Genomic DNA, 16,623 nt, shown 5'->3' on the forward strand with positions numbered 1-16,623 from the left:
CCTTGTCCTGCGGCACCACCAAGGGACGGACCTTGCGTCTGTGGCATGGTGTTGCTGTTCAGGGAATGGCAGGCAGACAGCCACCGGACCCTTTTGGGAGGCTGCTTGCCGCACACCAGCTCCACCAGGGCATGGCTCCCCTGGAGGTCCTGGGCTGTGTTTGCCTGCTGAGTGCAGTTGTATTTGGCACTCTAGGCACCTGGCGTGGCACTGGAGGCTTGGTCCGGTGTCATGCAGGATGGCCAAGGATATCGCCATTCCCCCTCTGGACTTCAGCTGACGCTCGGGAAGGATGTGGGTATTCTCAGAGATTTTCCACCAGAGCTTGCAAACACTTGCATACATCTTGGATGAACCCTGGCCCCTCAGTCATCAGCAAGTGTCTGTGGGTGAGCAACTGAGTGCCCACAGAACAAAGACCAGGGAATCGGAGCAGGGGTTCACCTGCAGGCAATGCTTTTGTCCCCCCCCGGAATTGAAGCAAGAGGAATCCCAGCTCCTCTGGCTGTGTGGGGTGCATGGGGGGAGCTGAATCCTGGTTCTTCCAGCGGGGGATGACATGCCTGCATTGCCTCAGCTGAACAACAGCTCTGCAAAGGGGAAGCCAACCCCTCCCTGCCTGTGTGTCTTTTTTGTTACGGGACAGGACCGGCGGTGTCCAGAGGGGAACATCGACGCCTCTCGCAGAAAACCACACTCTGTCAGGACAAATTCTGCTGCAGGAATCAGTCCCTCTCTGCTGTTGAGAGAGGGACCATTAGTGATTACTTTTGAGGACTCCAAAGCACGCTCCCCAGGGATGACCCTGCTGCCTTTCAGGCTCTGTCAGCCCTGGAGCCCCAGGGACACGTGGAGGGAGCCCAGAGGAGTCAGAGAAAGGGCTGCCTTGGGCTGGTCCTCTGCTGCTGAGCTGGGCTCCTGGGACGGAGGGAGCTCGTAGCAAACGAGCAGCGCTGCACAAAGACAGCTCTGCCCAGGAGCAGCTCCCCTGCAAAGCGCAGCACTGCCTGCAGGCAGCAAGAGGAGAGGCGAGAAGCAGGAGAGAGGTTACAGGCAGTGTGGAGTGGGAGGATGCTGAGAGCTCACTGGGGAAGAAATCATCACAGCTCATAGCCCAGTAGGTCTCTGGCTGCAGGGCGATGTACCCGAGTTTCCTGGAGGGGTCTCCTAGAGCTGGCACATCCCAGAGCAGATAGGATCTGGCAGGATGGCTCCCAGGGTTTCTTTCGCCTGCAGAAGGACGCGGTGCAGAGCAGGGCTTCCCCGCTGCACCCTCTGAGGGACAGGGCATCTCAGGTCCCTTTTCCCGGGGTTGACTGCAGGGCTGTGAAGCCGGGCGTGCACCCAGGGGTGCCCAGGGCTGTCCTTCAGAGCAGGGTCCCTGCACCCCAGGGCTCTGTGTGCCGGGGCTCTGCTCCCCACGGCACTCTGGGGGGAAGCTGTGGGTGGAAGGAGCAACCCCTGGCAGGGCAGGGTCCTTCTGCTGTTGGGAGGGTGCTGCGTGGGCCGGGGCTGCTCGGGGCTCCACATCACCCCAGGACATCTCTGAGGGCAATTTTGAAGAGGAATGCCAAGGTGGTGGTTAAATGAAAGAGAAGGAGTCTGTGCTTTGTGCTTCCTCCTCTTGGTTGTCTGGGCGGGCTGTGGGGGATAGGAATTTATTTCTCTGTTCTGGAGAAGGCACTGAGACCCCAGCTCTCATTCGGACTTGTCCGAGCTGCTCCTCAGACCCTGCATACGCAGATGGCCCTGGGCAGTGTCCTGCTGCCAGGAGGCATCTGCAGGGCAGAGTTGAGCACGCAGTGGGTGGGATGGGGTCTGTGAGCGATGACATGACAGAGATGTGGGGACAGGGAAGCAGATGCCAGCAGGGACTGCTCCAGGCAGCAGAGACATGGGTAGAGAATTGCAGGACGTTGCTAACAGAATAGTCTTGTAGGGCAATGGGAGCACCTCCCTGACAGCTTTTTCATGTCAGGGTTTTCAGATGATGAGTCAGCTCCTTGTCAGCCAAACCTCCAGCAGAGTAGTCTCTCCTGGGTGTCACTATGTCCTTTCCTGGCATTGCCTCCCCTTGCAAAAGCACTGTGGTATTTCTCCTTGTGCCCCCAATTGCCCATGCTGCTGCTGTTCTGGTTTTGAGACTCTGTGGGGCTGAGGGTTTCAGCTGCAGCTCACACACTCCCCGCTGTGCATCCTGCCATGCAGATTTCTCCATGGTAGGAAGATGTCCAATCCCCCTTCTAACCAGCGGGGCTCTGGGCAATGCAGTGCATGGGGTGGGAAGAAGCTGTCTCCCTTCAGGACACCCTACCTTTATGACACCCGAATGGAAGCACACAGCTCTTCATCAAGGTCTTTCTCATATCTGGGAGCCCAACAGAGAAGCCAGGGAGTAACTGGGCTGCTGCATGTGGGCAACCTGAATGAGCCCAAGCTGTCCCTGGCTGAGATCAGGACTGGTGGACAGACCGGTTGTCCTCACTCTGCACTAAGGGACAGTCCTTTGGCCTCCCAGGACCCTCAAGATTTCACTTGGAGTGCAGTACAAATGCCAGGCTTGAGGCATCTGCAGGGCAGAGTTGAGCACGCAGTGGGTGGGATGGGGTCTGTGAGCGATGACATGGCAGAGACGTGGGGACAGAGAAGCAGATGCCAGCAGGGACTGCTCCAGGCAGCAGAGACACAAAGAGGGATGGAGAATCAACTACTCGCAGAAACGCCGTGGGAGGTGGGTGATTCAAGCACCTGCCTGTCAACCCCTGTGGTGCAGACACCTTCTCCTGAGGAATCCTCTGGACTCCTCTCCCACTCAGCAGAGCCTCTGCTCCCACGGCTGTGGGGTCCAGGGCATGAGACACCTCCTTGGCAGCTGGACCTCCAGAGGAGGAGAGGTGCGTGTGTCTTCCAACGTGCTACACAACAACGTGGCTAAAAGCACCTGCCCGGGAGTGCCACTGTCTGTGAGGTGGTGAGTACAGGGAGGTAAGGAGAAGGCTGCGCTGCATGCCTGTCTGTCCTTGTCACTTTGCTTCATCTGGTGGGAGTACTGCGATATTCCTCCTTGTTTCTCCACATGTACGTGGTGCCCTTGGTCTCTGGGGTTTGGGTGGGGGTGCAGGTCAGCTTCTTTTCTGACAGTGACCCTGGAGGACCTGCCCTGGAGATGTCTTCAATGGGAACTAGGTGCTGATGCTCCATTTTTGTCAGAAGATTTTAGGGGTTTTTCCTTGAAAAATCTCTCAAAACTTCTCACTGTCTTTTCCTTCTTAAACAGACTCCGATGCCTAGAGGCAGCAAATGTCCAACAGCAGCTCCATCACCCAGTTCCTCCTCCTGGCATTCGCAGACACGCGGGAGCTGCAGCTCTTGCACTTCTGGCTCTTCCTGGGCATCTACCTGGCTGCCATCCTGGGCAATGGCCTCATCATCATCGCTGTAGCCTGCGACCATCACCTCCACACCCCCATGTACTTCTTCCTCCTCAACCTCTCCCTCCTCGACCTGGGCTCCATCTCCACCACTGTCCCCAAATCCATGGCCAACTCCCTCTGGGACACCAGCGATATTTCCTATGCAGGATGCACTGCTCAGGTCTTTTTCTTTCTCTTCTTGATGTCAGTGGAGTATTTTCTTCTCACCCTCATGGCCTATGACCGCTACGTTGCCATCTGCAAACCCCTGCACTACGGGACCCTCCTGGGCGGCAGAGCTTGTGCCAACATGGCAGCAGCTGCCTGGGGCAGTGGTTTTGTCTATGCCGTGCTGCACACTGCCAATACATTTTCACTGCCGCTCTGCCGAGGCAATACCATAGACCAGTTCTTCTGTGAAATCCCCCAGATCCTCAAGCTCTGCTGCTCCAACTCATACCTCAGGGAATTTGAGGTTCTTATATTTAGTGCTATCTTAGCTTTGGGCTGTTTTGTTTTCATTGTGCTGTCCTACGTGCAGATCTTCAGGGCTGTGCTCAGGATCCCCTCTGAGCAGGGACGCCACAAAGCCTTTTCCACGTGCCTGCCTCACCTGGCCGTGGTCTCCCTGTATGTCAGTACTGCCACGTTTGCCTACCTGAAGCCCCCCTCCATCTCCTCCCATTCCCTCAATCTGGTGGTAGGAGTTCTGTACTCGGTGGTGCCTCCCACAGTGAACCCCCTCATCTACAGCTTGAGGAACCAAGACCTCAAGGATGCCATTAGGAAAGTCTTTTAATGGACATTTTTCAGTAGTACAAACTTCTCTCTACACAAATGACTCCCACGGTATCCTATTGCAGGCACGTGCTTTGTTCGTTTATCATTGTCATTATTATTATTATCTGCAGAACATAAATATTTGGATTGACTTTACTGCTAAGGACGAATGTACCTTCTCTGTGTCACCTGACTCTCACATGACAAATCTTTCTAACACTGCATCACAGCTGCATCTCCCATAGCTTCCTCGTAATAAAATGGCATCTCCCCAGTGCGCTGCCTGAAGTCTGCGCTCTTCATCCAAAGCTGGCGACAAGAACAGGCATGAGCAAATGCTCCCCAAAGGGGCCTGTTGCTCCACGGGTTCAGGAGCAAAAAAATCATTGTCCTGCTGGTGCCTTTCAGAGACTGCAGGTTGGATTTGGGACTTACCCACTGGTGTCTAGTGACAGTGGAGATGGTGAGCAGTCACGGAGTCACTGAGGTACATGGCCTGGGCTGTGGCACATGTGACACGCGCGTGATGTCCTTCAGGAAGAGAGTCTGGAGCTGCCTGGAGACCCCAGGGGTCTCCATGGACAGCATGTGCCTCGGACGGGCAGTGACTGGAGCCCCACACAGTGAGAGATGGCCCACAGTGGACTCACTCAAAGGAAAGTGCTAAATGCAGGCATCCAAAGGAAAAGAAGCGCTCTACAATCCCCGAGGAGGAAATGGGGAGCCAGCAGGCACAAGGAAGAGAGGCTGGAGAGTCACTCATGTCACCTTCAGGCACAACTGAACATCTGCTCTCCTTGGAAATGTACCATATTCCCTTCAAGCACCTTCATCTCCACAGAGCCCCTGGGTGGGGCTTCACGGCACTGATGTGCACCCAGCTCTGAGGGTTGGTGGGGAGCTCAATGAGAGGGCCAAGACTGACCAGAATGATCAGGAGGAGGTGATATGGGATCCGACCTGGGCTAGAGTTTGCATCGCAAAAAATGATGATGTTCAGCTCATTCAAAACTGCTGCCAGACCGTGGATAACCTGAAGCACGCTCACAGTGCAGAGCCAGACATTCTTGGTCTGGTGCTTGGTTCCTGGTGCTCAGGAGGTCCGTCGCTCAGGGAGACGAGGATGAAGGGTGGGCATCGAGGGTTGTGGTGTTTCTCTTCCCAAGTCACCATTACGCGTGAGGAAGCTCCGCTTCCCTGGCAACGGCCAAACATCTGCCTGCCGTTGGGAAGCCCCAGGGAGCTCCCTTCGGGAGTCTCTGTGGCGCAATCGGTTAGCGCGTTCGGCTGTTAACCGAAAAGTTGGTGGTTTGAGCCCACCCAGGGACGCGTCGCCTAGGCCACAGTGTTCTAGCCTTGTTTAAGGTCCCTTCCAACCCAAAGCATCCTATGGCTCTAGAAGAAAACCCAGGCTCTTCAGTCCCCTCAGCAAAGGCAGAGGAAGGAAGGAAAACTGATAGCATCAGTTCCTTATTTTGCTTTGCTTGCCCAGTTTGGGGAGCAGGGCTTAGCTCCCACCTGGGCTCAACCCACCACATAATTTGCCTTAGTTCTACGTTCACTAAAGACAGTAACATGCTACCAAAACCTTGTCATACAAACCCACATCTCCAAAGGCATGATCCCACTTTGCCTGTGTCCTGGTTTCAGCTGGGATAGAGTTAATTTTCTTCTTAGCAGCTGGTGCAGTGTGTTTTGGGTTTAGTGTGAGAATAATGTTGGTAAAGCACTGATGGTTTAGTTGTTGCTAAGTAGCGCTTATCCTAAATTAAGGATTTTTTTTTTTCCCATGCTCTGCCAGCAAGCAGGTGTACAAGAAGTTGGGAGAGACCATAGCCAGGACAGCTGGCCCGAACTAGCCAAAGGGATATTCCATACCATAGAACATCATGCTCAATATATAAACTGGTGGGGGGAATTGGCTGGGAAGGGTGGATCGCTGCTCAGGCACTGGTCAGCACATGGTGAGCAATTGCGTTGTGCATCACTTGTCATTTCTTGGGGTTTATTTTTCTTTATTTTTTTTTAAATTATAGTAATTATTGTTGTTGTTGTTGTATTTATTATTGTTGTCGTTATTAGTAGTAGTGTTGTTAGTAATGTTAGTATTACATTTTATTTTACTTGAGTTATTAAATGGTTCTTATCTCAAACCCACGAGTTTTTCTTTCTGATTCTCCTCCCCATCCCACTGGGTGGGGGGGTGGGGGGGGAGTAAGTGAGCAGCTGCATGGTGCTTACTTGCTGGCTGGGCTTAAACCACAACACCTTCCTTGCTGTCAGGCCACATGGCTGCCTCCTGTCCTGCTCACTGGCCACGAAGACCATTCCCAGAGGGCTCCTCCCAGCCTGTGCCATTGCGAGGGTTAGTCCCCTTCCAGGGCAAAAACTGGCATTTGTCCCTACCGGATTTCATGAGCTTCCTGCCAATATGTGCTCTCCTCCTCCTTGAACGCTTTCACTGGGCACAGAGTCCTAGAGACCTTTTCAGTAAAGACTCAGGCAGAGAAGGAATTTAGTCCCTCAGCCCCATCTAAATCACCCTCCCCGTTCTGGAGCAGCCCTGCATTTTCCATCTTCAGCCTTGGTCTCCAATGCAAAGATCAACGCCCTTCTTTTTCCTTTTGACTCCCCTTGCAACCACCAGCAATCTCAGGCTTTCCCAAAATCATACCTGTGCGATGAAGGCAAAGAAGCTAAATGCCTTGTTTGTATCTGTCGTTGCTGTCGCTCCCTGGCAGCTGCTTCGTGGCCCCTGTCATTGTCAGGTCCCACGGCCCTGCTCTGTGGGCACAGCATGCCTGGGACAGGGTATGTTTGGGGGTGTGGAATGGTCCCCCCGGCATGATGCCCAGGACAGCCCGTGGTGCCCTGTCCCCCCCATGGACGTCCTGCTAGGCAGCCTCTCCCAGGTCCCAGTCCCTGCCTTGCTCAGGGCGTGCCCTGAGGCATTAAAGAATATGCACCACCCCCTCCATAAGAGCTGGTAGCTGCTGGCCCCTTGCCTAAAGGGACAGGAGGGCTAGGACTATCAGAAAGGCTGGTGATGCCTCCAGCCACAAGGGCTGCAAGCCTGCTCCACACCTGAATGTCCTTCTGGCCAGTGCAGGTATGGTTTCTGGCTCATTTTTCTCCTGGCTCCACAGTTTTCCTTTCTGCATCCTTATTTTCCAGTGCTGGGGACTGGAGGGGAGGAGAGGGAGAGGTCCTGTAGCAGGACCCTGCACACAGCTCTGCTGTTCTGGCATGCATTAACCCTTGCAGAAGGAAGAAGGTCTGAGTTCATTCGTACAAAACCCCTTTGCATCACTGCCCTTTGTGACTGCTCAGCGGTGGTAATATGAGACCGAGGAATGAGATGGCATGAAGGGCCTGGAGGTCTGTTAGGGAGGCTCACACAATCAAATCCAGCAGGTGTTAAAAGTCAGATTTATTCTTTGGTAAAAAGTTAGTTAGAACTCCGATAACATTAGTGAGCCACAGGATCAATGATGTAAGGGGGATTGGTGCTACACAGCCGCCTTAAGAATCCTTAAGATTTAAAAGCGATGACTCAAAATGCGCGTATCACTCACCTAAAAGATGAGGGCTCTCAACCTCGAGGAGTTACCTGGGGCAGCATCCTGACCCAAGGAGAGAGTCCCGGACTGCAGACCCGCTGCTCCGAGGAGGACTGACTCAGGGTGTCCTCCGGCGGGACCCCCTTTATACCCTTGTCGAGTCTGACAGAGAGCTGGTCCTTATTTTTCCCCCTTCCCAGACTGTTGTTCCCCCTGGGGCTGGAAGCTGGATCCCGGTGGGGGCTGGATGCTGGACCCCATGCGGCGGGGCAGGGCGCAGGCCTTGCTGCCTCCCAGCTGCCTCGGCCACTCTCCTACCTGCCCCCAGCGCCCTGCGGCTCCCGGACCTGCTCCCCCCAACACCGGTGGTTGTGAGTGCTACCCCAGCAGAAATGGGTCGAGGCCAGAGGTACTGACAATGGACTGCCTCTGTCCCAGCTCCAGTGACTGTCATCCCACCCTGCAGCTTATGCTAAAGAATGTTCATTAGTATCTCTACTATCTACCTTTTCTTGATATACATTCTTTGGTCACAAACCACACTGACACTCTGCAGCCGTACCCAGGAGAAGGCAGCCATTGTGCCCTGTCCCTCTGACAATGCAGCAGGGAAGCCTTGCTCAGCAGCACGTCTTCCTACAGACTGGACAAACTGTGAGGGTTGTTCTGACAGATGCTTTGGATGCGCCGGGTTTTGGAGACTCCTCCAGGAAACTCTCGCATGTGCACTGCCCTGCAGCCGGAGTCTTCCCAGAAGTCCTTCTCCCACACTGGGAGCTCAGCTGTCCTCCCACTGACCTCTCTCTACCGCGCTCGTCTCCCCTCACTACCTGCAGGCAGTGCCTTCAGCCCTGCTGTGCTTCGCAGGGGAGCTGCTCCTGGGCAGAGCTGTCTCTCACAAAGCGCTGCCCACTTGCTGGGAGCTCCCTCCGTCCCAGCAGCCCGGCCCAGCTCAGGAGCAGAGGACCAGCCCAAGGCTTCCCTTTCTCTGCCTCTTCTTCCCCTTTGCAGAGCTGTTGTTCAGCTGAGGCAATGCAGGCATGTCAACCCCCGCTGGAAGAACCAGGATTCAGCTCCCCTCATGCACCCCACACAGCCAGAGGAGCTGGGATTCCTCTTGCTTCAATTCCGGGGGGGGACAAAAGCATTGCCTGCAGGTGAACCCCTGCTCCGATTCCCTGGTCTTTGTTCTGTGGGCACTCAGTTGCTCACCCACAGACACTTGCTGATGACTGAGGGGCCAGGGTTCATCCAAGATGTATGCAAGTGTTTGCAAGCTCTGGTGGAAAATCTCTGAGAATACCCACATCCTTCCCGAGCGTCAGCTGAAGTCCAGAGGGGGAATGGCGATATCCTTGGCCATCCTGCATGACACCGGACCAAGCCTCCAGTGCCACGCCAGGTGCCTAGAGTGCCAAATACAACTGCACTCAGCAGGCAAACACAGCCCAGGACCTCCAGGGGAGCCATGCCCTGGTGGAGCTGGTGTGCGGCAAGCAGCCTCCCAAAAGGGTCCGGTGGCTGTCTGCCTGCCATTCCCTGAACAGCAACACCATGCCACAGACGCAAGGTCCGTCCCTTGGTGGTGCCGCAGGACAAGGAGGTCACAGCAGGGTGCCCAGCCCTGTGCTTGTGTTCTCCGCTTTGGACCATTCTCCTCTCTCTGAACCTCTCCTCCCATGCCTGATGGTGTGCAGGAGGACGATGATGATGGTAATGTCCACAATCACAGTGGGGATGGACCAAAAGGTGTCCACCTGCAAAGACTTTCTCTGCAGCACCCTCTCCTTCCTGGATTTTGTCCTACAAGCCACCTGCAGAGCTTCTGCAGACTCACCAAACGCCTCTCTGGACACGGTGTCATTCCCTAGCCACGTTTCTCTGGCCTTGGAGACAGCAGGGCAGTCTGTGGGCAGCTCAGTTCCTTGTTGCATGAACATCTGTCAAACACTCTAGCGCGTGAAGCAGCGTGGGGTCCTGGGTCCCTGTTACCGTACCTGCCTGCGAGGAGTCTGTGCCCAGCCCTGGTGCCACGGCTGAGATGCTGCAGCCCAAACGTGCACAGGCGGGAGGAGCTGGAGCCTCACAGCACGGTGCAGGTTTTGGATGAAATGAGACGTGGTGGGACAGGTTGCTCACCTGGGGTGCTGCAAAAGAGGGATAGAGGCTCTGCAGAAGAGAGTGCCAGGGAAGGTGAGCATGGGGCTGGCCCTGTGTGAAGGGGCAGCTCAGATGTATGGAGCTCTTCCAGGATGGGTTAGCTTCTGTCACTGAGGATTAGAGGAAGCAGTAAGGGTGACATCGTGCTGGCAGTTCTGAACCTCTCCACGAGGGTGAGGAAGCAGGAGAAGTCTTCTGTCAGCAGCCCAAGGAAGGCTGCAGGTCAATGAGCCGGTTCCTGTTGGGAACTGTAATTGCCCTGGCATTCATGGACCGGGTCCAACAGGGTGCAAAGAGTCTGGAGGATCTCGGGACAACTTCTTCAGACAGCTCCTAGGTGGGTCAGCAAGGGCCCTGGGTGCTTCACCTGGCTCCACTACTGGCAAAAAAGGAAGATGTGGTCAGGGATGTGATACTCAGTGTCATCCTTGGCTGTAGTGACCATGAAACGGTGGGGTCCCAGATGCCGGGGGGGTGAGGAGAGCAAGTGGCGGAGCCTTGGGCTCCAGAGGAGAAGACTTTTCCTTCGGCAGGGGACTGATACTGGTGGGGTGTCCCAGGCCCTTGTGCCTGAAGGCAGGAGTCTGGAGAAGAACAAGCAGCAGAGGATGGGGATCAAGTCAGGTGAAAGGCAGAACATTAAAGCAATTAAGTTTACTAAGAGTAATGGGTCTTATGACCATCAAGAAGAAAAAGAAATGTTTTTAGAGCATGTTACTGTTAGTGTCTTTAGTGAACGTAGAACTAAGGCAAAGTATGTGCTGGGTTGAGCCCAGGTAAAAGGCAGAACATTAAAGCAATTAAGTTTACTAAGAGTAGAGAAATGAGTCTTATGACCATCAAGAAGAAGGAGAAATGTTTTTAGAGCACGCTACTGTTAGTGTCTTTAGTGAAAGTAGAGCTACAGCAAATTATGTGGTGGGTTGAGCCCAGGTGGGAGCTAAGCCCGGCTCCCCAAAATGGGCAGGCAAAGCAAAATAAGGAACTGATGCTATCAGTTTTCCTTCCTTCCTCTGCTTTGCTGAGGGGACTGAAGAGCCTGGGTTTTCTTCTAGAGCCATAGGATGCTTTGGGTTGGAAGGGACCTTAAACAAGGCTAGAACACTGTGGCCTAGGCAGGCAAGAGGGGCGAGCCGTCCCTGGGTGGGCTCGAACCACCAACCTTTCGGTTAACAGCCGAACGCACTAACCGATTGCGCCACAGAGACTCCCAAAGGGAGCTCCCTGGGGCTTCCCAACGGCAGGCAGATGTTTGGCCATTGCCAGGGAAGCGGAGCTTCCTCACGCGTAATGGTGCCTTGGGAAGAGAAACACCACAACCCTCGATGCCCACCCTTCATCCTCATCTCCCTGAGCGACGGACCTCCCCTCCCACAGCATTCCTGCGAGCAGCCCTGTCCCATTCCCTGCCCGCTGCAGACCACCCACCTGCAATTAGCTCCTCCTGGAGCCTTGCACAAGTGCTTCGACCTCGAGAAGCACAAAGGGGCCTCAGGGAGGTTCTCCCCTCCACAGGATGTGCTTCATCAACTGGGGTTTCCATCATGTGCGCGTGCCTCACCCGGGGAGATGGGGAATGCCCTCTGCTGTGGCGTGGCTAGACAGTGCTCAACGTGCTCCATGAGCTGACCTGCCTCTCGTCCTCCCCTTCACTCCCCACACTTGGATGGACCTCAGGAAGCCTTTTGCTTCCTTCTAGGCTGGTTCATTCTTTCAATATCCGCAGTTCAGGAACTTGGCACCAAAGGCCTCGTTAACATGCAAAGTGCCACAAGAAGCCACATAATAGAATTCTAGAATCATAGAATAGTTTGGCTTGCAAGGGACCTTTCAAGTGTTGCCAGAAGTCGGCACTTCAGAAGCTCTCTAAGACTCAATTTTGGAGTTTTAGAAAGCAGGCATTCTTCATTGCATCGCTGGATGCACGGGGGATCGTTCCACCTATCGTGCATAGCAATTCTTTCAACAGTTGAGAATATATACAAAATGGCCATACATATTCGCGATTTTTCCTGGAAACAATTAACATATTCACCTGAATCCCAGGAACTCAGTAATATATGTAAATGTCCTTGGTGCAGGGGCACCCGAGATCTTTGGTGATCTTCAGGGGTCCTCTGGTGGTCTTTGATAGTCTTCCTCACTTGTCCACTAGATGACCCTTTTCCAGTGCTTCTGCGTGGTTGGACACTACACGTTTGATACAGCTTATGCTAAAGAATGTTCATTAGTATCTCTACTATCTACCTTTTCTTGATATACATTCTTTGGTCACAAACCACACTGACACTCTGCAGCCGTACCCAGGAGAAGGCAGCCATTGTGCCCTGTCCCTCTGACAATGTCCCCAGCCCGGGAAGATCTGAGAGGGGCCCCGCAGCTGGCAGCCCCCAGCCTCGGTGTCACCCACACGTCTCACCAAGCTGTCTCTCACAAAGCGCTGCCCACTTGCTGGGAGCTCCCTCCGTCCCAGGAGCCCGGCCCAGCTCAGGAGCAGAGGACCAGCCCAAGGCTTCCCTTTCTCTGCCTCTTCTGGGCTCCCTGGAGATGTCTCAGCTCCTGAAAGGCAGCGGAGTCACCCGTGGGGAATGGACTTTTTAGCTGACTGCACTAATCGCCAATTGTCCCTCTCTAAAGAGTGGAGAGAGAGCGATTCCAAAAGCATGGTTTGTCCTACCAGAGCGCAGATGTCCATGAGAGGTGTAGATGTTCCCCTCTGGGCACGGATATTCTTGGCCCATAACAAAAAAGGACACACAGGCAGTGACGGGGAGGTGTTGGTTAAACGCTCCGGCTGGGCAGGGATTCAGCCGAAGCAATGCAGACATCTCATCCCCAGCTGGAAGCCCGGGGGATGAAGCAGGATTCAGATCCCCCCATGCATCCCACAGACCCACAGTGTTAAGGGATGTCAAGACTGGCCACCGCTTCCAGGCACTGCAGCCAAGGACCCCTCCTACCATGCCGCTGGAGCCCAGACCAGCACCACCAGTACAGTCCTGCCTGGCTGCTGGAGCCCAGCCCGGTGCCTGGGGATCTGGAGTCTTTACCCAGGCTGAGGGATGCAGCTGCCACTTTTCCGCTTGCAGGTGCAACTTCTAGCGAAGCTGAGCACGCATCCCAGAGATGCACACGCACAGACACACCTGCGGAGAGGACACTGACACGGCCAGTCACCCAGACGAGGCGCTGCCGTCGACAGCACCCACATGGAGGACTCACGTAAAACACAGAGACAGCCATGTCCCCTCCTCCTCTCGGGCTGCCAGAGACAGGAGGTCACCAGTGCAGGCACACACACAACACACTGTGCGTTCACAAGCACACGCATGTTCATGGATCCCCAGAGTGCCGGCACAGCCTCTCTGCCCTGCCAGTACCCCTGCCCGGATTCCGGCCCTCTGGCCCACCCCACGAGTCGCCTACTTGCTGACTGGTCCGTCTTGGTGCTCCCTGCAAACGCGCAGCACTCACACGTTTGTGCTGCAGGAACCCCACAGCCACCCAGCACAGACCCTCTGCCCACCTGATATCCCAGCCAGGGCCCGGCTGCACTGGGACCCACGCCGGTAGCTGGCACCCAGTCCACCCACGCCAAGCCCCCCCAGTAGCTGGCACATAGTCCTTTCCGTACACATCCACACAGGATAGAGAGTGAGATTGTGCAGAGAGATCATTAGGACAAGATTTAATAAGAACATATAAGAAGACAGGACAGACAGCATCTGTGTCCTGCTACCAGTCACTTGTCTCCGGACAGACTCCGGTGTCGTCAGGTTGTCCGTCATCTGAAACTTCTTCAAGAAGATTAGAGGGGACGAAGCCTCTTGTGCCGTCGCTCAGCTCTCCCACGTACCAACCGTCTTCATCCACGTCCCCAAAGACGTACACGTATTGCCCAGCAACTAGAGGAAGCTCTAGTTCAGGCCGCTCGTTGGGACCACTGAAGGGATCGTAGCTGTATCGAGCTATGAATGCTCGCAGCTCCGCCGGTTGTTTTCTCCTAGCCGCCAGGAGGATGGACTCCTTGTCTGCAGCCCCGTTAGCCTGGCGCGGCCTGGAAATGATACGCTTGGATCTTTCTCTTTCCAGCCACCCAAGTTCCTGAAGTAGCTGCGGGTGTTGCTCGTTTAGCTTCTGATACCAAAGCAGCTGGGCTCGAAAGAGTTGCAGGGTTTCTTGGTGTTCCCCGTGTGCTTCTGCCTGAGCCCTCGGCAAACACTTGCCTTGCTCTTCTTTCCTCTGGAGCGCTAACTTTGTCTCCTCGAGTTCCTTCTCCAGCTGTTGACTCCTTTCTGCCATTTCTCTCACGGCTTCCAGTTTGCGCTCTGCCTCTTCCAGCTGGGTTTGAAGACAGACCTTCATTTGGATGGCAGCATCTCGCTCCGCTGCCACTCGCGCCAGTTGCCCTTTCAGGTCGGCATTTTCAGCTCGAACGTGTTCTGTCAAACCCATCTGCCCACGGAGGCGAGCATTTTCTTCAGCCAGGCGGGTGTTTTCACTTGTCACCTCCGAGAGCTGCACCTCTAACTCCTCGCCAGTTCGGCTGTGGGCGCTCCCATGACCAGAGGCCTCTTCACCTGCAGCCACTTGGGCCTGAAGCTCCTCAGCTGCCTTCTCGGAGAAGTCATGCTGCTTGTCTTGTGCCAGCAGAGCTCCAGCAGGCTCTGCCATTTCTCCACCCCTCTGCTGAGGAAGCGATGCCGTGCACAGTTCCTCAGTGGGGCTTTGGAGGGGCAGTGGCACTTGAGTATTGATCAGGCAATCAGTGGTGGCCTGCAGTTGCCTGGATCTTTCTGCCAGCCGCGAGGCGAGGGCAGCTAGGCGAGCACTTATCTGCTGCAGCCTCTCTGCCTCCTTGCGCGCTTCTGGAGAGCCTTCCTTTTTCAGGAGGCGGTTCTCCATCTCAAGGGCACTCTGTTGCCTCTCCAGGTCTTCTAGAAGGCGCCGCAGGCGGCTGTTCTGCTTCAGGAGCACCAGGTCTTGCCCCTCTGGCACCTGGAGCTGAGCATCTGCCACAGCCTTGCATGTTGTTTGCTGCCCAGCGCTGCGGCTTTCCGGCGGTCTTTCCCGGGGTGCCGCCGGGGCCTGGGGCCCTTCGCTGCCAGAGGAGCAGGAGCTCTGCGTCTCCTGATGGCCCTGGTGCCCAGGAGGGCCTTCGGGCTGGGCCGTGCAGGGGGAGGCAGGCAGCTCGCCCTCGAACCGCTGCAGGATGTGTTTGAGGAAGAGTCTCCTCTCCAGCTGCAGCTGGTTCTGGAGGTGGCGGATGCGGGCGGGCTGGTAGCCATCCGTCTCCCACTGGAGCTTGCTGAGGACGTCCTGGAGCTTGCTTCGGGCCTCCCTGCCGCTCTCGCTGGGCCTCACCATCTCCTCGGCCAGCTGCCGCTGCAGGTCCCGCGTCTGGTCAACGGCGGCCGTACATGCCTGCCGCAGCAGCTCCTGTCCCTCGCGGAGCTCAGCCTCCTTCCAGCGCAGCAGCTGGCGGGTCTCTGCCACCCGCTGCCGCTGGTTCAGCTCCTGCAGCCGCCGCACCTCCTGAGCCTGTCGCTGCTCCCACTCAGATTGGAGCCGCTCCGCCAGGAGCTGCCGCTCCCTCTCCAGGGCCGCCTTCAGCTCCCGGGTTTCGGCAGCGAAGCAGCGGCGCAGCTCTTGGGTGCGGAGCCGCTCTTCCTCCAGCTCAGCCTGTCGCGCTTCCCGCTCCCGCCTCTGCTCCTCCTTCTGCGCGAGGCTGCCGGGGGCTTGCGCCGGGCCCCGGCGGGGCAGGGGGTGGCTGCGCGCCACCGGCCCCCGGCCCGCAACGCCCCGCGCCATGGCGTCGGCCACCAAGCGCTGCTGCCAAAGGTCACCGACCTGCCAAAGGTTGCGTTCCCTGGGTCTGCGAGGGGCGGCAGCCCCCCGAGCCCGTTGCAGCTGCTGCCTCCCTTCCCTGCGCGGAAGCAAAGACGGCAACTGCCACGGCCCGGGTGGCCGGCGTGGCCTTATATACCCGTCCCGGTCCCCTGCTCACAATGAGGGGTGGGGCAGTATGGCCTTCTATGGCATGGCCCGGCCCCGAGCTCACAATGAGGGGTGGGGCAGTATGGCCGCCTATGGCATGTCCCGGCCCCCTGCTCACAAGGAGGGGTGCGGCATCTTACGTAACAACATACCAAAAGACAAAGATGTCTCCCGAGACGTGGGCAAGAGAACTCGACCAACTGACCTCTTCCGTAGAAGTGGGTTTGCTGCTAGAAGAAACCAGGCCAAACTGGCTGAAAGCGGCAAAGTGGCAGCAAAATTGTGCAAACTCGGCTAATGAACATGCATTAAGCATGCTTGCACGGGCGGGGTCGCATGTACAAACGCTCCAAAGCGAATGGTAACAGGCGATATCATGGCCAAAGCCAACAGTTTGTGTAAATTGTAAACAGGAACACGTGAGTAGTTTCAGGGTTGCGTATAAGGACTCAAGAGCTGTAACACGGGGTCCTCCTCACGCTCCCAGCCGAGAGGCACCTTCGTTGCCGGCAAGAAAAAGGGGTTACAACTCGTGTGCGCTTCTGCTGCCTTCTTTCCGGCACCGGCACACGAACTAGAAGAGAAGAAAAAAATGCAAACAAATCCACTTTGGGAACACCTCTGAAGTCCTAACCCTGCAGCAGAGAGCCTGGGAGCTCTGAGATCCCTCCCTCTGCTCTGCATTTTGGCCCTGGAGGTGAAATTACCCCCGT

General features: G+C 55.9%; 2 protein-coding genes across 2 annotated transcripts; one reads left to right on the forward strand and one right to left on the reverse strand.

The window, feature by feature from the left end:
• Positions 1 to 835: 835 nt before the first annotated feature.
• LOC126042718 (olfactory receptor 14C36-like) lies at positions 836 to 4,212 on the forward strand. Its single transcript, XM_049810290.1, has 2 exons — positions 836 to 936; positions 3,278 to 4,212. The coding sequence occupies exon 2, from the start codon at positions 3,301 to 3,303 to the stop codon at positions 4,210 to 4,212; it is 912 nt and encodes a 303-aa protein (XP_049666247.1). The 5' UTR covers positions 836 to 936; positions 3,278 to 3,300.
• Positions 4,213 to 13,648: 9,436 nt separating this feature from the next.
• LOC126042857 (RIMS-binding protein 3A-like) lies at positions 13,649 to 15,724 on the reverse strand. The gene has a single exon (XM_049810591.1). The coding sequence runs from the start codon at positions 15,722 to 15,724 to the stop codon at positions 13,649 to 13,651; it is 2,076 nt and encodes a 691-aa protein (XP_049666548.1).
• Positions 15,725 to 16,623: the final 899 nt, after the last annotated feature.

This window comes from Accipiter gentilis, chromosome 9 (genome assembly GCF_929443795.1).
Source record: "Accipiter gentilis chromosome 9, bAccGen1.1, whole genome shotgun sequence".
NCBI classification, from domain to species: Eukaryota; Metazoa; Chordata; class Aves; order Accipitriformes; family Accipitridae; genus Astur; species Astur gentilis.

What these genes read in the sequence shown, in the direction of transcription:
- LOC126042718 (XM_049810290.1), top strand. Translation starts at nt 3,301, where the DNA reads ATGTCCAACAGCAGCTCCATCACCCAGTTCCTCCTCCTGGCATTCGCA.
- LOC126042857 (XM_049810591.1), bottom strand. Translation starts at nt 15,724, where the DNA reads ATGGCGCGGGGCGTTGCGGGCCGGGGGCCGGTGGCGCGCAGCCACCCC.